This window comes from Mytilus californianus, unplaced genomic scaffold (genome assembly GCF_021869535.1).
Source record: "Mytilus californianus isolate M0D057914Y unplaced genomic scaffold, xbMytCali1.0.p SCAF_1, whole genome shotgun sequence".
NCBI classification, from domain to species: domain Eukaryota; kingdom Metazoa; phylum Mollusca; class Bivalvia; order Mytilida; family Mytilidae; genus Mytilus; species Mytilus californianus.
The window spans coordinates 141,324,913-141,351,798 of record NW_026262581.1 but is presented as its reverse complement, the minus strand read 5'-3'; the positions used below and the strand labels follow the sequence as shown (position 1 = coordinate 141,351,798).

The window sequence follows — 26,886 nt, the reverse complement described above, 5'->3', positions numbered from 1 at the left end:
ATAAGTTGGGGGGAAATGGTTTGATTGTTGTTTGAAATTGGAAATAGCTTTCAGTAACCGCGAGTACATTTAGGTCGATAATTTGAGGGCCAGATTCGTTCTTCATCATTTTTCATTGGTTTTAAGGAAGAGCATTAAAATGTGAACGGTAAACAGACTGATCACAAACCATATACATTATATTTGACAAATTAAATAGGAGAAGCTCCATTTATTGAGGCTACTGATTTTAGAACAAAACTAAAAGACTACACTATAAATTCACTTAACCCAGAATCAACGCATAAAACAAAATAAATATTTGTATTCATAAAATTGACAGAGTACTATTTAGAAAAGACACGACGCTAATGATTCCATTGGACTGAAAGGGAAAGATAATGGTTCAAAATATAATATCAAGACTGTCACAAACTATCCAAACGACTGTCTGTCGCCATATAATAGAAGCGTTTGAATTCGCACAGAATTAACACAATTGAAAGAATTCGCACAGAAATAATACAATTAAAAGAATTCGCACAGAAATAACACAATTAAAAGAATTCGCACAGAAATAACACAATTAAAAGAATTCGCACAGAAATAACACAATTAAAAGCACAACATTACTATTATTAAAAATAAGTAATATTAAAGATGATCAAATCATGAGTAAAAACAACTATTTTCCAGATGACAAATATCTTTTATCAGTATCAGTTTCATTTTGTTACTTTATTGGTGTTTGTACTATAAATTTGATAAAGCCTTGACAACAGTTATGAAGAACTATTTGCCACTGGACTCCAGGCTAACAACAAACAAACAAAAGTACTTTATAAATTTCGTGCGTCCGAAGCAAGTTTCTGGATTTACCTCCATCTGGAACATTTGAAATCCACGAGTGTTAACATATTATGTAGAAATGTAAGAATTTAAATGACCAAAAGGGATATTAAAAGAATAACCCAATTCAGCAAGACCAACTTTGCCTGAGTCATATAAATGATATATGTATGGAAGCTCAAGCTCGAAATTGGAGATATAATCATTTACAGTCAATGAAATATGTTTAGCAATTACATCCTTAACTGATCTAATGAGATATAACAGCAATAGAGCTATCAACAGACATATAAAACCAATTATATGATACTTCAAGACTTTGCTTTTTTCTTTGTTTCCAATAGATCATTGTTTATTATAAATAGAACATTTTCTTATACATATTTTATTCATGTCGTGTTTTATAGTATCTATTGCATATGAATCACGAGCATTGTTGACGTGAAGATAGTGAACTTCATAAAATAACATTTATTTTGTTTTCCTTCAATAGGCTTCTATTATTATTTTTGTGGTTTTGGTGTTAGTATTATCAACTTTATTTATTAGTTCTGACTATCTTAACACTGATTACTTGCAGTAACAGTTTTTTCGGTGCAAGAGTCGGTCTCTGTTTTTGTCAACGTAAATGCATTTTTTTTTACTCATGCGCAAGGAGAGTTTGAGTATCTTTTACAATGCTATTTCTGTTGCTAGTCGAGCAAATATCTTGCAGCTAGCGATACTCTTTCTAAGTACTTCTCGACATATATTATAATACTAGTATTCAATTTATTTAACCCCAATTCTTTCCAAATTAGATTGGGACATGATATAATGCATAAAATCTTCAAATTCTGTAATGTTTTGAGGCTATTCCTGTGAAAATGTATGTATCTACACGCCACTTTCCCGCCCTACAGGTACTCTTCTCCAAATTTTGAACCAAAACCTTGAGGCCCGAGTATGATACAACTCGGGGATCTTTGAAAAAATACAACTCTGACCGTCTATGGACACAACTCGGATCTCCTACAGAGCCAATTTGGAAAGTTTATAAAGACAACTTGGACCGTCCTTAAAACAAGGCCAGTGAATAATTTGATTGATTTAAAGACATTAATTGAAAACCGCTTGTACTGTCTTTGGAGACAACTGGAACACTAAAACAAATATAGAGCATAACTCAGTCCGTACGGCCTTCTTCAAATAGAGCATAACTCAGTCCGTACGGCCTTCTTCAAATAAAGCATAACTCAGTCCGTTCGTCCTTGTTCAAATAGAGCATAACTCAGTCCGTACGGCCTTCTTCAAATAGAGCATAACTCAGTCCGTACGGCCTTCTTCAAATAGAGCATAACTCAGTCCGTACGGCCTTCTTCAAATAGAGCATAACTCAGTCCGTACGGCCTTCTTCAAATAGAAAAGAAACATACGGTGTAAAAAAAACTCAAAGATACCAGGATTATTATTGTGTTCGTCAGACGTGCGTTACGTTTACAAAAGACTCATCATTGACGCTAATATTCAAAAAGTTAATAAAAGGCCAAAGTACGAAGTAAGTTGAGGACCCAAAATTCAGACCAAAAACAGACCCGGCATGATAAAACAATTCAAACGACAGACGCATAAAAGAATGTGGCAATGTCTATATAAAAATAAGGAGATGAGGCATGATTGCCAATGTGACATCTATCCACCAAAGTTCAAATAAAGTGGATGTAAGCAATTATAGGCAACCGTACGGCCTTCAACAATGAGAAAAAACCATACCGTATAGTCGGCTATAAAAGGCTTAGACATGAAAAATATGAAACAATTCAATTGAGAAAACTAACGGCCTAATTTATAACAAAACAATTAACTAAAAACAAATATGACAGACATGAACCAACGACAACATGTTTATAAGTGCTTAACCTTCCCCTTAACCTCCGACAATAAGGAAACAACAATTCCTAGGAACAAAATGTACAAGATATCCCCCCCCCCCCCTGTTTTACTAAAATATACAAACTACAATATTCGAACTTTGACCGGCAAAATGACAAAATGAGTTTAATTGATCAATCGGACGAAAATTAAAGTCTCTCTCATCTACCACTACCAACGGCATATAATTATATGAATAAGTTTCAAATAAACCATGAATTAGTATTAATAAATGTTGCAGACATAAAGAGTATTGTTTGCATATAACAAATTTTACAAATATTGTTCCAAATTTTCGTACAAGGTTTCAGCAAAAATCTTCTGAAATGAATTGAAACAGTTGTTACAAAGACTTTACGATAAATGTCAAGCATAGCTTAGTGTAATCATGTTATAGAATCAAACTGTGTCTATCTCTGAAGGTTGGTCGATGACATCCGCCTCTGTTTAGTGACCAACATCTTGAAGCTCTGAAATCTTTAAAGCACTGCATTGACCGTGAACTTATTTGCAGAAAGCAATTCAAGATGGAAGAGTATATCACAGGAAATGAAATCTTTTTGTTAAGATTTATTACCTTTACCTTGGACAATACACGTTCTACGTGCAATATCATTTAAACTAAACTGAATCAGACAATTTAAGTTAGTATGAGACGAACAAAGTACTATATTTAGGTCGGAGATGAGCTTTGATAAAGGTCTTCTTTCTCTCAAAATAATTTTTCAACCTAAAAGTTAGTAAGTTCTGATATATCTAAGAGCTGATGGGTAAATGCATTTAATATGTGAGTTATTTTGATATAAGAATATATATAGCACTTCTATAATTACCATTCTATATAATTGGAGTCTCTACAATGGGGGATCTGGGAAAGTGTGTATATAACATTACCGATACTAGTTTTACTGCACCAGAATTCAGTCGTTTTTCCTAGTCATTTTTCTCCTAGAATATTTACAATGCGAGATCGATGATGATGACGGATGGCTGCATAACGTCCAGTGGCAAATAAAATGCATGTTCAGGACGAGAACATGTTAATGTAATATAAACATTAACCCTGCGTTGTACTAGACTGACACGCTGAGCCGGATCTTTAACGTGTTAGTTTACAAAGTAACAGTCCACAGGAAGACATGTAACCCTAACTGGGCACGTTCTTTGCTCTTACTCCATAATGCCGCGTTCTTAGTAGAGAAGCAGAAAATACCAATTTTATAGTCTTTGGACCTACGACCTCCAGCAATCCATAGGAACACGCTACCAAGTAGACCACCCAGGCGGAACAATGCGAGATTGAACTATCTTAGCGAAAGCGAAATTCAATAAGTATCCGACAACGAAGGATCGAGTGGAATTGATATAAAATAAGGAGATGATGTGTCAATGAAACAACTATCCACCAAAGACCAAATAAGGAGATGATGTATTACCGTCAACGAGACAACTATCCACCAAAGACCAAATAAGGAGATGATGTATAACCGTCAATGAGACCACTATCCACCAAAGACCAAATAAGGAGATGATGTTTAACCGTCAATGAGACAACTATCCACCAAAGACCAAATAACCATAGGTCACCGTACGGCATCCAAAGGAAGCCATCATCATTTCCTTAGGTCACCGTACAGCATCCAACGGAAGCCATCATCATTTCCTTAGGTCACCGTACGGCATCCAACGGAAGCCATCATCATTTCCTTAGGTCACCATACGACATCCAACGGAAGCCATCATCATTTCCTTAGGTCACCGTACGGCATCCAACGGAAGCCATAATCATTTCCTTAGGTCACCGTACGGCATCCAACGGAAGCCATCATCATTTCCTTAGGTCACCGTACGGCATCCAACGGAAGCCATCATCATTTCCTTAGGTCACTGTACGGCATCCAACGGAAGCCATCTATTTCCTTGAAATAGGGTTGTTGCTTACAAGGAAGTTATTGAACCAAGGCTTCAAATGGCTTAGTTTAGTCATTCCTTCAAAAGTTTAACGGACGCTAACTATTACAGGTAACCATGGATATGTTAAACTTGTTGTAGTTAAAAACTAGTCCTCTTTTCCTAAGTTGTGTCACACGACATATCATTGCCTTTACTTGCAATGAGAAACTGACGGGTGCCACTAGAGGAGCATTAGCTGCTGACCTCAACTGTGTAGTGTTTTGCGGACTCTTGTTTTTTTTTTTTCGTGTTTCTTTCTTTTGGCTTTTGTGAAGTCTGTTTTTCATCAACTTATATTATTATTCTCCTCTTGGTATCTTCGGCCACTTTTTGAATGTGTAATCCCTACGCATTTCTTTCAGGTTTTAATTTTTTTTCATGTAAACATTTTCCCAGGCGTTCAATATATTGTTACATACAAGCCTACAGTAGACAGAATAATTTGATAAAAACAAAGGATGTGACTAATTATCCTCACGTACTAGCATCGTGAACTTTTAAATCTCGAACGTTAGATTAACGTTAGAGCAGATTATCGAATTATCGACAATAATCAGCTGTTGTTTACATCATTGACAATAATGATGAGCTGTTTCAAAATTCTATATCAGAAATATAAGTGCGTTAATCATGCGTACGAATAAAAAAAGTTGTTTTCAAGATCACAAATTATATTTCACGAACAATAAAACTTTCTCAGTGCATCTAATAAAAATCGGATCCATTGAAAAGTGAATTTGAAACATTTCATAATGTATGTATCTCGATTTATATTGGAATATTTCATTAAAAAAAGAAATCGTCATAAAAAGAAACCTGGACACATTGTATATGAAAAATATCAAATATATAATATCACTTGAGTTTTTATCATATCTATAGAATTCAAACAATGAATGTTGTTTTATTTGTTGATGATAATTCGTAGAATGAGGAAGAATGTTGTTGTATTTGTTGACGATAATTGGTAGAATGAGGAAGTAGGTTGTTGTATTTGTTGATGATAATTGGTAGAATGAGGAAGTAGGTTGTTTTATTTGTTGACGATAATTGGTAGAATGAGGAAGTATGTTGTTGTATTTGTTGATGCTAATTGGTAGAATGAGGAAGTAGGTTGTTGTATTTGTTGATGATAATTGGTAGAATGAGGAAGTAGGTTGTTTTATTTGTTGATGATAATTGGTAGAATGAGGAAGTATGTTGTTGTATTTGTTGATGATAATTGGTAGAATGAGGAAGTATGTTGTTGTATTTGTTGATGAGGAAGTGTGTTGTTGTATTTGTTGATGATAATTGGTAGAATGAGGAAGAATGTTGTTGTATTTGTTGACGATAATTGGTAGAATGAGGAAGAATGTTGCATTTGTTGATGATAATTGGTAGAATGAGGAAGTATGTTGTTTTATTTGTTGATGATAATTGGTAGAATGAGGAAGTATGTTGTTTTATTTGTTGATGATAATTGGTAGAATGAGGAAGAATGTTGTATTTGTTGATGCTAATTGGTAGAATGAGGAAGTAGGTTGTTGTATTTGTTGATGATAATTGGTAGAATGAGGAAGAATGTTGTTTTATTTGTTGATGATAATTGGTAGAATGAGGAAGTAACATATACCTTTGAGAATCGAGCTGATGACTTATTACGCATTTTCAAATAAATGAGGAAACATGAGTATCTTCTTATCTATATAGAAGTTGTGGTTAATCAAAAGTCAAACAGGTATAGTGTAAAGATGCAAACTTTTATATCAATTTGTAAAGAACACTCAGTCATCAATCGTCGAAGAACAGGCGACCCAACATAACAAATGTATAAATCATCTCTAGCAGCAGTAGACCAAAAATATCAAATGTATCAATCGCCAAGGAGCACTATACCAAACACACCAAATGTTTCAATCGTCAAAGAGCACTAGACCAAAAACACCAAATGTATAAATCGCCAAGGAGCTGTAGACCAAAAACATCAAATGTATCAATCGTCAAGGAGCTGTAGACCCAAAACATCAAATATATCAATCGTCAAGGAGCACTAGACCAAACACACCAAATGTATAAACCGCCAAGGAGCTGTAGGCCCAAAACATCAAATATATCAATCGTCAATGAGCACTAGACCAAACACACCAAATGTATAAATCGTCAAGGAGCTGTAGACCCAAAACATCAAATGCATCAATCGTCAAGGAGCTGTAGACCCTAAACATCAAATGTATCAATCGTCAAGGAACTGTAGACCCAAAACATCAAATATATCAATCGTCAAGGAGCTGTAGACCCAAAATATCAAATGTATAAATCGTCAAGGAAATGTAGACCCAAAACATTAAATGTATCAATCGTCAAGGAACTGTAGACCAAAACTCCAAATGTATCAATCGTCAAGGAACTGTAGACCAAAATCACCAAATGTATAAATCGTCAAGGAGCTGTAGACCCAAAACATCAAATGTATCAATCGTCAAGGAGCACTAGACCCATAACATCAAATGTATCAATCGTTAAGGAACTGTAGACCAAAAACACCAAATGTAACAATCGTCAAGGAGCTGTAGATCCAAAACATCAAATGGATAAATCGTCAAGGAGCTGTAGACCCAAAACATCAAAGGTATCAATCGACAAGGAACACTAGACCAAAATACCAAATGTAACAATCGTCAAGGATCTGTAGACCCAAAACATCAAATGTATCAATCGTCAAGGAGCACTAGACCAAAACACCAAATCTATAAATCGCCAAGGAGCTGTAGACCCAAAACATCAAATGTATCAATCGTCAAGGAGCTGTAGACCAAAAACACCAAATGTATAAATCGCCAAGGAGCTGTAGACCCAAAACATCAAATGTATAAATCGCCAAGGAGTAGACCCAAAACATCAAATGTATCAATCGTCAAGGAACTGTAGACCAAAACTCCAAATGTATCAATCGTCAAGGAACTGTAGACCAAAATCACCAAATGTATAAATCGTCAAGGAGCTGTAGACCCAAAACATCAAATGTATCAATCGTCAAGGAGCACTAGACCCATAACATCAAATGTATCAATCGTTAAGGAACTGTAGACCAAAAACACCAAATGTAACAATCGTCAAGGAGCTGTAGATCCAAAACATCAAATGGATAAATCGTCAAGGAGCTGTAGACCCAAAACATCAAAGGTATCAATCGACAAGGAACACTAGACCAAAATACCAAATGTAACAATCGTCAAGGAGCTGTAGATCCAAAACATCAAATGGATAAATCGTCAAGGAGCTGTAGACCCAAAACATCAAAGGTATCAATCGACAAGGAACACTAGACCAAAATACCAAATGTAACAATCGTCAAGGAGCTGTAGATCCAAAACATCAAATGGATAAATCGTCAAGGAGCTGTAGACCCAAAACATCAAATGTATCAATCGCCAAGGAGCACTAGACCAAAAACACCAAATGTTTCAATCGTCAAGGAGCACTAGACCCAAAATATCAAATGTATAAATCGTTAAGGAGCCGTAGACACAAAATATCAAAAGGGTGTTAAGTAAGGAAAATAATGGCTTATGAATAATAGATGTCCTATTTGTTTTATTAAAGGGTACGTGTTGTTGAAAATTAATTCAATATACCGTTATGTGTTCTACTTTCTATATGTCTTAGGTATTTAGTTCATGGTGCAATGTTCTTTGATTTATAAGTTCTAATTGTCCAACTGTAGTTTTAAGTGATTTTGACCAATTTTAAGCTTCAAATTCTAAACCGAAAGCATATCTGTCGGATATAAGCAAAATTTACATTTCGATTTTTATTGATAGAAGAAAATTTGTTGGAAAATGATTAACATGGAAAGGTATATATCGTATAAAGTATATTATTTATGTACAAATTTCATATTTTGTTTTAATTCTAACTCTATAAAGGAAACAATAAAAAGGAGAAATAGCCATACATATCTTTCTGTTTTACTATTAACAATTGGTGCACACGTTTTGAATTAGCAAATCATTCCATAATTCTTATCATTCATTTTGGTATCTTTCTTCTCTCTTTAACAGTCATAGCAAACATACTTTTTCGAACTTTTTTTTGTTTAAAACCATGAATAATGCAGCAACAACAAAAATGACGAAGATCCTAAAAGGACAAAAATCACTAGTCAAGAAAAACTGACAACACCATGGCAAAAACTGACAACACCATGGCAAAAATGGAAAACAAAACCGGAGAAACAAACAACAGTCTACACACAAATACATAGAAACACAAACCCAACCAATAAAACAACAACAAATAAAACGGGGATGACGTCTAGTTCTCCGGACAGGAAAGCGAATCTTGCTCCACGCGTATATCGATAACAAAATGATCTTTAAAAACATTGTAAAGGTTACATCGAACAAGAATTTTCAGGGAGGGACCACTATTCAACAAAACAATAAACCATTTACTAAACGTTATCGGTTCTGCAAACTTCATTGAAAATCTCAAGACCACAAATGTATGCATCAGAATTACAAAAACACTGGGCATTGAATATATGTAAATTTATATTTTATGTGTAGGCGCGCCTTTATTAATATAAAAATAAGGAGATGTGATACATGTATGATTGCCAATGAGACAACTATCCACCAAAGTTCAACTAAAGTGGATGTAAGCAATTATAGCCAACCGTACGGCCTTCAACAATGAGAAAAACCCATACCGTATAATCGGCTATAAAAGGCCACGACATGAAAAACATGCAACAGTTCAATTGAGAAAACTAACGGCCTAATTTATAACAAAACAATTTACGAAAAACAAATATGACAGACATGAACCAACGACAACCACTGAACTACAGGCTCCTGACTTTGGACAGTCACATAAAGAACGTGGCGGGGTTAAACATGTTTGTGAGCGCACAAATATATGCTCTCCGATCAACCTAAAAGAAGTTAAAAGGGACATCCGAATTTACCTAAACATAAATCATAACCCTGCATAAAAACATATTCAAAATTAATCAGCTTTATGATATTGTACGTAAACATGTATTGTGACCATTGTCGAAGTATTAAATTTCATTAACATACAGAAAAAAATTTGCGGACTTAAAAGTCCTAATCATATAATTATTACAGTTTGACTTTTTATGAAAGGATCAGTCACTTTGCATTTTAGCCTAATATACTTGTTATGATAAACACACAAATAAAATATATAATTAAAATGCTGATATAAATTAGCTTTTTTAATTAATTATGTCGCGAGCAGTAACAGGTGGTTTGTTTCAATAATGTGCCGTACATGTGTAGTATTTATTATACATTGTTTATTGTTATGTTTAAATATTTCTTGTCTCGTAAACCATTTATCTTTTATTTAAGACGGCATGTTTTAGGTGCATACAAGATGACCTGTTCGTCTTCTGCTCTTTTGGTCATGGCCGGTAATACATTCAACTTTTAAAAGGTCTTCAACGTAAGTTCTTACCCTTTTTATGAATGATCATTGTGGCTCAGATGATAGATTTATTGGGGAAAAAAACAAAAACAAAACAAAACAAAACAGACCATATAACAGTTATGGTAGTCTGTTGAAATGAAATGAACTTGTTGTTTTCTGTTAGTCTTCTGTCACCATTGAGCTATGTGTTAAGTCGTCGTTGGACTATACTTATTTACATTTATGTCAGGTCATTGTTTCATTTGACTATACTTACTGACTTTCGTGTTTGGTGGCATTTTATTTATCTTCCATGGATACAAAGATTTGGTTTGCAAGTTTGGCTATAACTGTGGGGGACTTATTTCAGACGGAGTGGCACATCCTAAGTTTTACGATGGTGTTGTTTGCCGGGCCCGGAAATTTATATACGATCCGGGTAAACTTATCAATCCTTTGGATGAACTTATTCTAAGGGGTTGCCAATTCGACACTATAATTGGATCTTTAAATATTGTTTTTGTTGGTATAAATGTTGGTTTTGTTGTCAGTGAATTAAGGTCATACTGATAGTATTGTTATAAATATGTGCACTTTGATGGTACTGCAGTCTGTCGGTCTTTTTAGCATTTTGGCATTGAGGAAGGTCGTGTTTTTCTAGCTCTGACTGTTAATGACGTCTTTGCACTGGGTCAATTGGATGTTGGGTGTGTGCTGATTGATATTTTAGTCTTAGATACATGGTTTTTTATTAGTTGTTGTTGACTTTGAACTGTCTGTCGGTGACTGTGGGTACTCTCTGATCTGTACTTGGTGTCCTTTTTGTTGTTCAAGACCAAGAATTCAGAAGGGAAGCTCCGCACTTATGTAAAATTTAAGAATAATTATGGTTTCGAAAAATATCTAAATATCATGTCCAATTTTGAACTTAGGAGATCATTAACAAAATTTAGGGTGTCATCTTACCATTTGCAGATTGAAATAGGACGATACCAGGGTACTCCTCCACACCTTAGACTATGTCAGCAGTGTAACTCTGGTAATATTGAAGATGAAGTTCATTTTCTCTTTTATTGCACAAAATATAACGAAGACAGACACCATTTATATCACATTATTTCGGAATCATGTCACAATTTCATTAACTTAAATTCCCAAGAGAAATTGCTATGGCTGTTGTCTTGTGAGAACTTAACTGTATTAAAAGAGTTATGTATATTCCTGGTTAAACACTGCAAATAGCAGATTTATATGACATGTTTCGCATAATTAATAATTGTTGTTATTTAAAAAAAAAAAAAAATAATAATAATTATTTGTTAATTGACCGGATTCAGTTTCTCTATTTATTTTGTTCATCTGCTTCTGACACGGGGAGGATTGCTGTTATTGCCTATCGCAATCAACAGTATATCCTAGAGCACCGTCCCTTGGTGTCTCCTGCAGATGAACAAGTTTCCATCTTTATAGATAATAATTGAAGGTTGATCAAACTTTATTATTAATACCTTTTTTTTTATTTTTACACTGCTGGACATAAGGAAGGAAGGAAAAAAAATACTCAAGAGTACTTTTAATGTATTGTTGTTATTAATGCTATTTTCATTGTCTATTATAATATCTGTCACGTTATATACTGTACAATGTCTCATGTTTGTTGCTTATACTATCATAATTGTTAATTGTAAATGCCCCCTGTGGGACCATGATTGGAATAATAAATATTTGATTTGATTTGATTTGATTTGTTGTTGGGGATGGGGGATGAGTGCCCTGCCACGTCCGGTCTGTGTTTGTGTTTGATGTTTTTCTGCCTTGTGTCGGTCTGATGAGTTGAGCCTTTTTCAACTGATTTTTATAGTTTGTTCTTGTATTGTGCTGTTGCACCGCTGTCCCGGGTTAGGGGAGGGTTGGGCGCTCGCAGACATGTTTGACCCCGCCGCATTCTTTGTGTGCCTGTCCCGGGTCGGGAGCCTGTGGTTCAGTGGTTGTCGCTGGTTCATGTCTGTCATGTTTGTTTTTTGTTGGTTGTTTTGTTGTGAATTGGGCCGTTGGTTTTCTCGGTTGGGTTCTTTCATGTTTTTCATCTCATGTTCTTTTATGGTCGACTGTACGGTATGGGTTTTTCTCATTGTTGAAGGACGTACGGTTGCCTATAATTGCTCACATCCACTTTATTTGAACTTTGGTGTCTCATTGGCAATCATACCTCATCTCTTTGTTTTTATATAAATATCTTTCTTATATTGCTGGTGGTCGTTTTAGCAGGCTTTACCTATTATCAGAAAGGTTCGATGTACCAATGTTACCTGATAACCGGAATGGTACGTTGTTACCATGTTACCTGATTACCGGAATGGTACGTTGTTACCATGTTACCTGATTACCGGAATGGTACGTTGTTACCATGTTACCTGATTACAGGAATGGTACGTTGTTACCATGTTACCTGATTACCGGAATGGTACGTTGTTACCATGTTACCTGATAACCGGAATGGTACGCAGTAACAATGTAACCTGATTACCGGAATGTTACGAGGTTACCATGTTACCTGATAACCGGAGTTGCACGATATGACAACGTTACCTGATAACCGGAATGGTACGATGTTACAATGTAACCTGATTACCGGAATGTTACGAGGTTACCATGTTACCTGATAACCGGAGTAGCACGATATGACAACGTTACCTGATAACCGGAATGGTACGATGTTACAATGTTACCTGATTACAGGAATGGTACGATGTTACAATGTTACCTGATTACCGGAATGGTACAATGTAACAATGTTACCTGATAACCGGAATGGTACGATGTTACAATGTTACCTGATTACAGGAATGGTACGATGTTACAATGTTACCTAATTACAGGAATGGTACGATGTTACAATGTTACCTAATTACAGTAATGGTACGATGTTACAATGTTACCTGTTCACCGGAATGGTACGATGTTACAATGTTCCCTGATTACAGGAATGGTACGATGTTACAATGTTACCTGTTCACCGGAATGGTACGATGTTACAATGTTCCCTGATTACAGGAATGGTACGATGTTACAATGTTACCTGATTACCGGAATGGTACGATGTAACTATGTTCCCTGATTACAGGAATAATACGATGTAACAATGTTCCCTGATTACCGGAATGGTACGATGTAACAATGTTCCCTGATTACCGGAATGGTACGATGTAACAATGTTACCTGTTCACCGGAATGGTACGATGTTACAATGTTCCCTGATTACAGGAATGGTACGATGTGACAACGTTACCTCATTACTTAATTGCCGGAATGGTACGATATTTCAATGTTCCCTGATTATACGGAAATGGTGCGATGTAACAATGTTCCATGATTACAGGAATGGTACAATGTAACAATGTTACCTGTTCACCGGAATGGTACGATGTTACAATGTTACCAATTACCGGAATGGTACGATGTAATTGTGTTACCTATTATCGGAATGGTACGATGTAACAATGTTACCTATTATCGGAATGGTACGATGTAACAATGTTACCTATTACCGGAATGGTACGATGTAATTATGTTACCTATTTTACGTTATGGGATATGTAGTATACAGACAAAACACATTATCTCTGGTTACCGGTATAGATTAATTAGTGACCAGGGATATTGGGACATGCAGTATGCAGATGTAACACATATAATTTATCTCTGGTTACCTTTAACAAAACAGTAGGACATATCATAAATAACAACATTCTTAATTTCAAACTAAAAGTGTTATAATTAATTGTCGTCTTTGACTATGAGTTGTTTAAATTTTTGTTTCTCAAAAACAAAATTCAATAAAAGAAAAGAAACAATTAGTAATCTTGTAATGATGGTTATAAAACGAGAACATTAATCGTACAATACATACTGTATGACGTGTAAATTTTACTTTATTAAAAGTTGACTTACCTAACAGGTCTGCTATAGCCAGATTAAGTAAGAAATTATTGGTAACACTCCACATCCGTCGGTTTGGTATAATCACAAACAGTACGGTCAGATTACCTATTATAGCGGTCAGAAATACCGGCACATATAAAGCTATCAAAATAATTGTATTGGGCTGGTTTAAAGTGATCAAACTTTGTTTCCACGCTTCAATAATTCCGTCGAAATCCGATAAACCTAAATCTGAGTCATTAAAATCTGGAGTCCAAAATATTGACTCGTTCCACGGAGGACCGGGATGGAAAACTAGACTCACATTGCTAGAGTTAACCATTATCTACAAACTTATCTTCCAGATTTCTACATCCATTGTTTGAAAATAAATCAAAAATGTTTATACATACTAAACTTTAACAAGTCGTTGTACTATAGTTTTTTTTAAACACAGGTCTTTTATGACTTTTTTGTGTCGCAGTTTTCCCGCTATTTGTAAATCTTTATAAATCGTAGTTCTAAGAATCGTAGTATGTTTCCATTTCTAGATCACAATAACATACATCTCTCACTTATCAATAATCAATAAACGACAACAGAAGTTTTCGTCTTCATTCTAAACTTTTTATATTGTGTTTGTGAAGAAAATCTCCTTACAATAATAGCCAATCAGCGTGTTAAACAATCTATTGGTTTACCTGAGCTTAATATTATGATATACAGTGCTAACGAAGAAAAATGTATAATTATAACTCCAGACGTTTTCAAGACTTTCAACATTTTCTCATTTTTGTTTTTGTTTTTGTCATTGTAAAGTCAAGAAAGGTTTAAGCAGGAACATATATATATATTTATACTGTTCCCAGGTTTAAGGTGTAAAAGTGGGTTAAAACTGGTTTAACCCCAAAAGGGTCATGTCAGGTGTTGAAGACATCGACGATTCCTGCAGGATCTTTAATTAACAGAACGGAATTATTATGTAGTGATGAATTACTAACGTTATATAGCATTAATGTATTTAAATACATAGGTAATGTAACCGGAGAGCATGATTTTCATTACAACATCGGAAGTACTTCTTTAGCTCAGTCGGTTAACGCGCTGCCTTGTAACACAGAGGTCCCGGGTTCGAGTCCCGGTGGAGACAGGCGATTTTGTTATGAAAATCATGCTCTCCGGTTACATTTGGCTCCAAACAGTAATAACCCAGGTTAGAAGAATTACCTAGCCCGGGAAATGTTGACGATATCAACATTATAGTATAATGACTCTTGAAAGGAGGGAGTGTGACGGAGTTGCTTCCGTTAATATATGTAGTAGATACTTAGCCAGCCGTAAGCGGTTGAGCTAGGGAAGTACTTCTTTAGCGCTGCCTTGTAACACAGAGGTCCCGGGTTCGTGTCCAGTCCCGGTGGAGACAGGCCTAGATCAACCGCTTACGGCTGGCTAAGTATCTACTACATATATGAAGGGAAGCAACCCCGTCACAGTAAACTGAAATTTAAGTTTCAAGTAAATAGCTTCTCAAAATCAATGACTCTGATTGAATTCACTAACTTCGTTAAGAAGTCATGCTGAACTCTAAAATTGTTCTATGTTTAAATAGAACATTCCAATCATATAATTATTAGATACTCCTTGAGGGAGTTAGCCCGAACGGGTGTATCTAATTAAAACCTAGATATTATTGTCAATGCATAATGGTAGTTTTCAATAATTTAGGAGGGGGTCATTCAGCGATTTGATCATATGTTATTGAAAAGCATGATAAATGCCATCTTCGCTAGCCAAGTTACAATTCAGTCCCCTCCTCTCCGCCCTTGGCGGATTGAGATATAATTTCGGATCCACAAATAAATTATTTCCATGGTAGCAGTTGTAACTGGCTGCAATCAATCAAACAGCGATTATTTATATGTACTTTTCTCCTTATATGATTATTTAATAATAATAATAATAATAAATTCTTTATTTTCAGAAGGTTACACAGTTAACAAAACAGTTAATCCGCCCCGTGGCCTTCTAATCTACATATAAGAATACACAATTTGAATCCCAATTCGGCTATTGTTTTCCAATAGAGAGAAACTGTAACCGACAAAAACTATCACCAAGATACACTTTATGATCGACGAATAATTCTTTTCTTGGAAACTATAACAGAAATTAAAACCCAGCAAAGATAATCTAGACTAGATTATCTTTGCTGGGTTTTAATTTCTGTTTAGTAGAAATAACGGATTGCAATAAAAGTGAAATAAATACAAAAATGATATTTTTGCCAGGTGAGTTATGCAGGCTCTTATGAGTCTTTTGTCTATAGTTCGTAATAATTAACTCTAATTTTCTATGATACCTGATGGGTGTGTGTGGTGGGGGGTTAGGGAGGGGGGTCCAGGTTTGTGTTTCAAGCAGTATTGACATTTTCATTGTAAGACGGCTACCTCAATGCTAATATTATAAATGAGAAACCAGGCTTGTTTATAAATAATAGATGTATTTCAGTTGTATACTATAACTGTCGTACCGACATCGTGCACTTCAGTAACTTTGCTGTACAAACCACAATAATGGTCTGTGACAAACTCTAAAACCGAGATTTTGTGAAGGTGTAAAATAAAACAAAAAATAAAACCAATGTTGAATATCTGATATAGCTAATAGTTAACGGATTCTTGTCAGCTCCAAATTACGTAACATTTGGAGCTCAATTGAGAAAAGGTAAGTATTGAACTGTTAGAGCATGAAACAGCAAATGGTTTCAATCTAAAATCTTCATTGAAAGGAAACAGAAAAACGGTTTCAACTCAAAGTACTTCATGTAGTAAAACCCATGCCGTTTTGAATTAGTATAGACGCGAAACAAACAACAATCAATCGATATCTTTGTTTCATTATTATAATTATTATAATTATAAATAAAAGTACATTTTTTATCCTCACATTAAAGATGGTGTTGTTTGCTTGAAATGACAATCCTACTTTCTACATTATAAGTATTTCTAGTAATAAATTGGTAAGTGTTCTTAAATAAAAATAAAAGTGTGAAGATTTTATAAAATTTGAAAATCAATTATTTTGTGCTATAACCTTTTTGTCTTTCCACAACAAACTACACGGGCAATTTTAAGAAAAAATTGTAATTGATATATACACATTATTCTATAGTATTGCTAACTAACTGATTATGATTGCTTTATATTTGTAAAAGTCCGTAGTAGTTTCTGTCAATGACTTTTAATAGTTTGTCAATATTGACATGTTAGTGTATTTTGACGGTACTTACAACGAGCAAGGGAAAAAAAGAGTACAAAAATGTCTTTGAACTTTGAAATCCCAAGACGAGGTCTTCATTTGAACATTATGTGGTGAAATTTACACTTCCAACATTCATAGAAAACTTTCTAACTTAATTTGGTTTAAATGTTTCCTATCAAGTATTCCATATGGACAGTCAGCCATTATTCGTTACAAAGTTTTGACATGATAAGTATATATCTGCTGAATTGTGACTTTCCCCGACGATTGATTGATTCTTGATGCTACATGGGATCAAATTCGTATGAATAAAATTAGAATGTTGATGATGTTAGTCAGAATTATGAAATATTACTTTACCGGAAAGCCTTACTCTAGCCATTAATAATGCTTGAAAAATAGATTCAACAAGACGGACAACGACTTATCAATAATATTTCTATTAGAACTAAAATTCATTTGTTAGCTCTTTATGTGTTTTATTCCTTATCCACATCACATATAAGGGAAGACATATTGGTGTCTGTTCTTTGCGTCCGTCTATCCGTCCGTGCGTCCTTCCGTTTGCTCTCATGTGTACAATACGTACCAGATTTTTTTGAAATTTATATCAAAGGTTTATATCAGCAATGTCTCGGACAATTTCGAAAATCAGTGCCGTCACTATTTTTAAAAGAGTTATGCCCATGAAAATATAAGTTATATGAAAAATTGCATTGTAAGCGCTTTCACCTGTACAATTCTTGCCCGATTTTTATCAAATTTTTATCAAAGGTTTATACATGTTATACCAACAAGACAAGTTCGAAAATTCAAGGCGTCCGTAATTTCGTTCGTGCTTCCGTGCATCCTTCCGTCCGGTCTTGTAAGCGCTCTCATGTGTACAATTCTTAAACAGATTTTTATAAAATTTATATCAAAGGTTATATTAGCAATGTCTCGGTCATTTTCGAAATTCGGTTCCGATCAACAATTTTCAAAATAGTTGTTTCCCTTTGAAATATTAATCATATTGCTTAAGAGTGCATTGTATTTGATCGTCCTGAACATGCATGAAATATTTGCCACTGGACGTTAAGCAACCAGCAATCAATCACATATGAATTCGAACTTTGTAATATTTCTTATATGCAATACGAATACGAATTAATTCAATAAAAAAAAGGAAGTACATTCAGTAAATATACAAGGTGTACAGAAAAAAATAAATATTGAGTAGGAAAAAAAAAACAATCGTAAGCAATTTCTGTCATGGTTGTGTATCAAGCGTAATCCATTGATAAGTTCAGTGATAAGCAAACATAAGAAGGGCCTATTGTAACATCAACTAGCTTAACTTATCCATTCATGGTAATCTGGCACACATGTGTTTTGAACGGTCATCCAAAGTAAATATTCGGGTTATCGAAGTATAAAGATTGAGATTGTTTAGTCACAAACTTAAATGACAATGGTTAAGTTAATATTATGCTCAACTAGTTGTTTACATTTTGCACATATAAATGTTATTTTATTTGACTGTCTGTCCTTATTTGATTTCTTGTCCTTATAGGTTATCAGTTCAACACTGTTATTAGATCTATCAATATTGTTTTTATCGTTATAAATATTGATTTTGTCATCAATTAATTAAAACCTAACTAAATATTATTTTTATACATATATGTGTAGGACTCGGAAGTGCGATGGGGACGCTGAAGTGCAATGGTCACGCTGAAGTGCGATGGTCTGCGCCGAAGTGCGATGTTCCTTTCGCTGATGTGCGATGGTCCTTTCGCTGATGTGTGATGATCTATAAGACGCTTGTTGGCTAGCCGTTTAAAATTTACTGGTGTTCAGTTATTATGAGAGCTCGATTTTTATATAAGTTAGTATATAAATACCAAACACTCAATATTTTCTCTAGTTGCAATAAAAAAAGCATCGGTGATTTATCTTATTCCTTGTTCTTATTCACAGCAGCCGTATACATTTTTCGCTTATTTTGTTTCGTTCTGACTAACTAGGAAGTATCTCAAACAACTACCACATGTTTTTCAGTCAATGAATTAATACTGCTTTTAAAGGAGAATAGCTTTTGTATGTAACGTCAATTCTGAAAGATCATAAGATCGTATGAACGACTGCTTTTTGTTGTCTAAGCTATTGATTATATTTAAAAAGTACCGTATAATGTACACTACAACGTTACAGTGAGGACTGGAAATGGAATGACTATTTATCTCGACTGTTTTAAATTAAACGGGTTATACTCTTGATGATTTACATTAAAAAAAAAACCGAAAAGCTTCTTCTAAAAAAGAATGAATGAATAGCGTCACAATGACACCATCGCACGTCGGCGTGATCAAAAACGCACTTCAGCGTTAATCTATCGCACATCAGCGTAACCGTCCCTACGTGTACTTCCCAATTTCTCCTGCTCAGCGTAGAAGCAGCTAATTTTAAAGTTTTTGGTGGAACACTTGACACGTCTCGACATAAGTCAAGCATAATGTACTTGGTGGTTTTTTTCTTTTGTGAGATTGACCCTGCTTAGTACTATAGACCGACATGCTTATATTTTTTTATCGCCATTGTACACTCCATATAAAGATATGTCCTCCCACTCGAATCCATTATACTTAATCTGAGCCATCCAGTCTTTTTTCTGGCTCCATACTGCTGCATGTTAGGCGGAGAATTTAAGTTTTAAAGTCTTTGGTATCACCTGACCAGAAATCAAAATCGACCTTCCAAATGCAAGGCTAGCACGCTAACCACCACATTAAATGTGGTTCTTACTTCAGGCCATTGCATTTTAGCTAGTAAACACCATCGCACTTCATCGTGACCATCAACGTCAACGTCACAGTTAGACCATCGCACTTCAGCGTAACCACCAACGCACTTCAGCGTAGCTATCAACAAGTTAGCGTCACAATGCCACCATCGCACTTCAGCGTGTTAACCAACGCACTACAGCGCAGACCAACGCACTTCAGCGTGACCATCGCGGTTCGGAGTACCATCGCGGTTCAGAGTCTTACATATGTACATTCACGGTCCTACAATCTGTCGATACCTATATTTTGGCATTGCACAAGGTCATGTTTTTCTCTGACTGTTAATAACGTCTTTTCATTAAATCCATTGTATGTTGGATTGTCTATTGATTGATATCTTAGTCTTAGAAACATGATTTTTTTTATTAGCTGTTATTGGCTTCGAACTAGCTTTCAGTAAAGTTCTGCGAGTACTCTCAGATCTGTTCTTTGTGTCTTTTGTGTTTATGTTAGTTTTTTGTGCTTTGTATATATCTGATGAGTTAGGCTCTTTTCAACTGATTTTTATAGTTTTTCTTATGTTGTACTGTTACACTGTTACTGTTACTGTCCCAGTTTAGGGGCCGGGTTTGGCGCCAGCAAACATGTTTAACCCCACCATATTCTGTATGTGTCTGTCCATAGTCAGGAACCTGTAATTCAGTGGTTGTCGTTTGTTGCTGTATATCACATTTGGTTTTTGTTTATTGTTTTGTACTCAAATCAGGCCGTTAGTTTTCTTGTTTGAATTCGGGTCCTTTAATAGCTTACTATGCGGTATGGTTTTTGCTCAAAGCAGGAAACACTCTACCTTATTTTGTGTTACAATGCTTATCAATAATAGTCTTAAGAATGAACATAAGATCCGATAGTCTTCCTTTTTTGGAGAAACCGATTTTGCTATCATTTACGATAATATATACTAGTCAACAAAAGTAACGATACACAAGTTTGAACTCTAATTTATCATAAAATATAATAAATACGAAAAACTGTTAAATTATCCAATGAAAAGCATTCATTTGCAAAGCAAATGCATATGATTAAAGGAATCTGACCAAACTGGAAAGTGAGAAAATACCGTGTTATTGAACACAGGGGTCAAATTTATTTTGCGGAAAATGATGACAAAAGTCGGCACTTAATTTCGAAGATGAGAATTAAGTATTCAAATATCTGCACAGGCATTCAAAATTTTAGACAGACTATGATTAAGTTTAAAGTTTTAAGTTCTAAAGTCGATTTTTGAATTTTGGGGTGAAAATACGATTTTTGAAATAACAAAAATTGCAAAAAAAAAATATTTCGCATATTTGCCTTAAATCAATGGTTTTGATAAGAAAATAACACTCTGTAAATATTAGACCAATTAGGCAATTATCTACCTTGGTACAGTGAATCCAATTACATTATATATGGAAAATACATTGCCTTGTATCGTTTCTTTTGTTGACTAGTATACTTTTCAAAGGACCTGCTTATTTAAAAGCTTCCCAAATGAATCAGTGATACTGATTCCTTGATAGTGCATAATTCCCTTTATAAATTGAGAATAAATAACCTGTAGTCCAGGGTTCTGGGTTCAAACGAATGAATTGAGAATAAATAACCTATGGTCCAGGGTTCTGGAATTCAAAAGAATGAATTGAGAATAAATAACCTATGGTCCAGGGTTCTGGGTTCAAAAGAATGAATTGAGAATAAATAACCTATGGTCCAGGGTTCTGGAATTCAAAAGAATGAATTGAGAATAAATAACCTATGGTCCAAGGTTCTGGGTTCAAAAGAATGAATTGAGAATAAATAACCTGTGGTCCAGGGTTCTGAGTTCAAAAGAATGAATTCTGTTCAGTGGCAGATATTTTATGCGTATTCAGACCGAGAACATAATAACAAAACATCTAATATCATTGGTAGGCTTTGAATGAGTGGATCGACCGGAATGAAGGGCGAGACATTTGATTCCCGCTAAAAACTCTAGGGTAGGTTGGATAGGGGAGACAATTTTCCTTGCAATAGATAACCTTCGGATCACTCAGGGAGTTGTTGCAAGAATCGAAAATCTACATCTCGCACTTGAGGTGCGCACGGAATTACCACTAGCCTATCAAATCTAATTAAAAATAAGAAGAATATAATAAATGGATTATTTTTATTTTAAATGGATAAATTAAACCTTACCAAGATATGATCTTGATTGATTGTTTTAGACGTATTGAAGAAAATTTTATATGCATAAACTATGGGGGAAATTAGATATCGCCTATTAATATTATTATAATAAACATATAAACAAACACTTCGTTTACTGTATTGCCCAATGCAGTCGATATATAAACCAATGAAAACACCCGACACATCAATTACGCCTAATTTGCATAATAACGCACCCGTTAATATCACAATATTTACGGAAACGTTAAAACTTTGTAAATACCACCCACGTTAAATTTTAACGGACATACCGGTTAACGTCTCCGTTAAATTAACGGGTCCGTAAATTAACGGATGCTTTACAAGTGATCAACCAATTTTTTAAAGAGTTATGCCCTTGAAAATATTAATTATATGGAAAATTGCATTTAATTAAGCGCTCTAAAGTCTACATTTCTTGAATAATTTTTATGAAATTTATATCCAAGGTTTATATCAGCAATTTTAAAAATCAGCGGTGCTCTCACTTATTTTTTAATATTGGAATGTGACCATTATAGATAAAAACGTATTTTTTTTCTTATTGATTCTCATAGGATCGTGTGTCGCTTTTTGTGTTTTCTTAAAAAAATGTACTGCCTTTTTTCTTTAATGTAGTGCACTGTATCATTAAGGATGTTGAATCATTTTGACAGACATATTTCTTTTTTTTCTTATTTGTTCCACCTTTTGCAAATACAGCAGTTTTCCCCAGATTTTGAACTATAACTTGCATTCACGACCCGATACCAGATCTTTCCTAGGTTTTTCAGTATACAGATGTGGATAGTAAACTGCACATTGCTAGAAAACAAAGATCGTTAAAAACGTTAATACAAATAGACAGGAAATACTAAAAAAAAATAAAAAAACATTGATTAATTTTTTTATCATCTTCTAACCGAGTCCCTGTGATGAGTTTGGGTAAGTGTGTCATCCTGACCGTGCAGATTAAATGATATATACCGATTTGATTGGTCAATAACTGTGTTAACACATGACGCCATCAATTTACATGAACGTTTTGGAAATATTCAGACGATATTCAATCTACGGCTACTGGGAAAGTTTTCTTGTAGGTTATACGTAAAGAAAGGGGGAAATACGCATTTAAGAAGTAAAAGTTTGGTAACTTTTTAATCACTTTAAATTTTTTTGATATTCAGGTTTTCTTCTTAATAATGTTACAGTATTTATAGAATTTCGTTTTAATGGCAGGCATATCTTTGATTGTTTCTGTTAAATTTATTCACATTTTCTATTTAAATTTGTGACGAATAAATCAAATCAAATAAGTTTTCTTTTTAGTCGGCAAGTTAAATAACAATACAACATAAGCTCTGAGTGAGCTTTTGAACCGACATAAACGATTTAGAACTTGAAATGTTGTTAAGACACATGTCTGTTGAACACTATATGTTGCCCTCTAGATGTGCGTAGGTGGTTTTTGTCGTTTGATTGCTGTCTTATTGGCGTATAACCCACATCTCCTACAGTTTTAGTTCCGTTTGATGTACGTTTAAATCGGTGTGTGACAAATCTTAAATGAAAGGGTTATATTGAGTATAGATTAATTGCATTGGTTTCCCTCAAGAATGTGCACAGAAGAAGATTCAAAGAGAGATGTACTTAAATTTAGAGTGCAAAGTAAATAAAAACAAAAAGCGTTTCACTTTTCAATCTTTAACTCCCCGAAGACATGTCCCATCTAAACGAAGTCTCGGATTGATCTCCGACTTACTTGTATATTGTTTTTGGTTTTGGCACATACTTGAATATGAACCTCATTCAATTCGATCCCAAAATAGTCACTTAAAACGAATTAATATTTAAAAAGTGATAATAAATTCTATTGGAACAAAACTAATCCAAATCAGTTTTCAGCTATTTGGATATTTTAAGAAATAACAAAAAAAAAAAATATTCTCCTTTGATTGGAAAATATATAATGTTTAATCCTGAAATCATCAAACTTTTTTTATGGAATTACGCCCTTATGCCTTTGAAAAATCCTGGATCCGCCCCTAAAGATAAGAGTATCCTTGAACTATGCAGTATATCTGAAGTAGTTAATGCACAACTTAGCTGTGCATTATCCAGATTATAACAAAGTAAGAACAAAGAGATTTTGCCTATGTCATGTGTTAATACATTTTACCAAGTTTGAAATGTCAAACTTTAAAGCTATAATTTTTGCTTTCGGTGAAAAATGTGATTGTGAATTATCGGACTTGGATTTTAAAAGTGCAGTATTTATTCCGAAATTTATGTCTTCTTTTTCTTCTTATAGTTCAGCAATCCATCAACATAATGATGATAACGTACCGGGCACTGCTGTCACTATGCCGCGCGTGCGTGGGATATAATTTCTATTTACAGTTCAATATATACAAATAACAGTTCAAAGTAATTTTCTTTTTCTTCAGTTTTGTACTTTTTATTTTGCATTGTATGTTTAATTTATATATGTAGGTGATTGTTGAGAACAGATATTGGGATCTGTACTCGAAAACAGTCAAGTGTAGTACATTTAACTGCAGCTACAGGTAGAAGGTTTCATTGTAATATTGTTCTTGGAAACAGTCAAGTGTAGTACATGTTACTGTAGCTACAGGTAGAAGGTTCCATTGTAATATTGTTCTCGGAAACAGTCAAGTGTAGCACATGTTACTGGAGCTACAGGTAGAAGGTTCCATTGTAATATTGTTCTCGGAAACAGTCAAGTGTAGTACATGTTACTGCAGCTATAGATAGAAGGTTCCATTGTTATATTGTTCTCGGAAACAGTCAATTGTAGTACATGTTACTACAGCTACAGGTAGAAGGCTCCATTGTAATATTGTCCTCGGAAACAGTCAAGTGTAGTACATGTTACTGCAGCTACAGGTAGAAGGTTCCATTGTTATATTGTTCTCGAAAAAAATGAGTATTTATACGAGTCTTAAGTGGTCTGTATTGCTCTGTAAAAAAGATTGTGTGAAGTTTGTCCTGTTCTTGTGTCGGATTGGATAAGAAGATCGGTTTGGTAAATATCTACAAGATGATGTATTATTTTATAGAAAAAAGATGATTCATGTTCTTATTCGCCTTTTCTCAAGAGTTGTCCAGTTTATAGTTTGTAACATTTCAGTGACGAAGCTGGTGTACGTTGTGGTATATGTTGGAAGTGTGCCTAGCTGTCCTGCGCTGGACCATTTCAAGTTGGTGTGTTTAAGATTTGGTATGTGGGTCCCAGACGCAGCTACTGTATTCTAGCTTAGGTCTAGCCAGTGATGTATATACTTTCTCGTTTACTGTTTTGAAGTTAACCTTTATATTTCTCTTGATGAAGTTAAGCTTTTGTGTGGCTGAAGCTGTAATATTATTAATATGTTTGTTAAATTTTAAGTCTGTTTGTATTGTTACCCCAAGGTATTTTGTGGATTTTTTTACAGTACTTGATGGTGGAGATTGAAGTCAAATTTAATTGGGTTTTTCTTATTTGTTATCAGAAGGACTGAGCACTTGTCTTCTGGGTAGAATGACATGAGCCAGTCCTTCTCCTATTTTGCTGCTAATGTCAGTTTGTTTTTTGCAGTTTTTGAGTGTCTTCTTTGTTTCGTATTGTTTTGTATATTATGCTGTTATCTGCAAATAGTCTTAGAGTGCTATATTTCATGTGTTTCTTTTGTTACCTATTCTGACATCGGAATCAGACTTCTTTTAAACTGAGTTTTACTGTGCGTATTGCTGTGTGTTTGTTTATTCTACATTTGCTAGAGGTATAGGGAGAGGGTTGAGATCTCACAAAACATGTTTAACCCCGCCGCATTTTTGCGCCTGTCCCAAGTCAGGAGTCTCTGGCCTTTGTTAGTCTTGTATGTTTTTTAATTCTAGTTCATTTATATGTTTTGGAGTTTGGTGAGACGTCCATTTTCATTGAACTAGTACACATTTGTTTAGGGGCCAACTGAAGCTCGCCTCCGGGAGCGGGCTTTTCTCGCGGTGTTGAAGACCCATTGGTGGTCTTCGGCTGTTTTCTGCTCTTTGGTCGGGTTGTTGTCTCTTTGACACATTCCCAGTTTCCATTCTCAATTTTATTCATTGAAGTCATTTATGTATACAAGAAACAGGAATAAGACAATATTTATAATTATGTCATTAAATCAGAAATGGACCTACATAAACTGTCAGTCGACTGCAACACCAATACCTGCATACCTATATCTCAATTCCTATAGATGCTATAGAAAGAATATGCAAAAATTTGGTCTATGCATTGCATATCAAGAGAGCTGAACCACTGTGGTAATTAAAAGAACTGTGTTCTAAGAAAACTAACATTAATCGACTAAATAGTCACCACAACTATACATCAGCGGTTGTGCTATCGGTCATGAGAATCGATGACATATTGGTTCTAACAAAACTAACATTAATCGACTAAATAGTCATCACAACTATACATCAGCGGTTGTACTATCGGTCATGCGAATCGATAACTACATATGTTTTATCACAACTTCTTTACTGGATTCTTAGTATGCGATGTATTTTATAGAATTAACTAAGTTAACTTTATATCCCCATGTTTCTTACATCTAGATAATAGGTAACT

The 26,886-nt window shown here is 34.6% G+C and overlaps 1 protein-coding gene across 1 annotated transcript in view; it reads right to left on the bottom strand.

Annotated features, from left to right (window-relative positions):
* LOC127737584 (QRFP-like peptide receptor) overlaps positions 1-14,621 on the bottom strand; it is a 67,727-nt gene extending 53,106 nt beyond the window's left edge. The window contains exon 1 of the mRNA XM_052248419.1: positions 14,062-14,621. Within this exon, the coding sequence (XP_052104379.1) occupies positions 14,062-14,374 (313 nt within the window). The 5' untranslated portion in view covers positions 14,375-14,621. The remainder of the gene's footprint in view (positions 1-14,061) is intronic.
* Between the last annotated feature and the right edge of the window lie 12,265 nt (positions 14,622-26,886).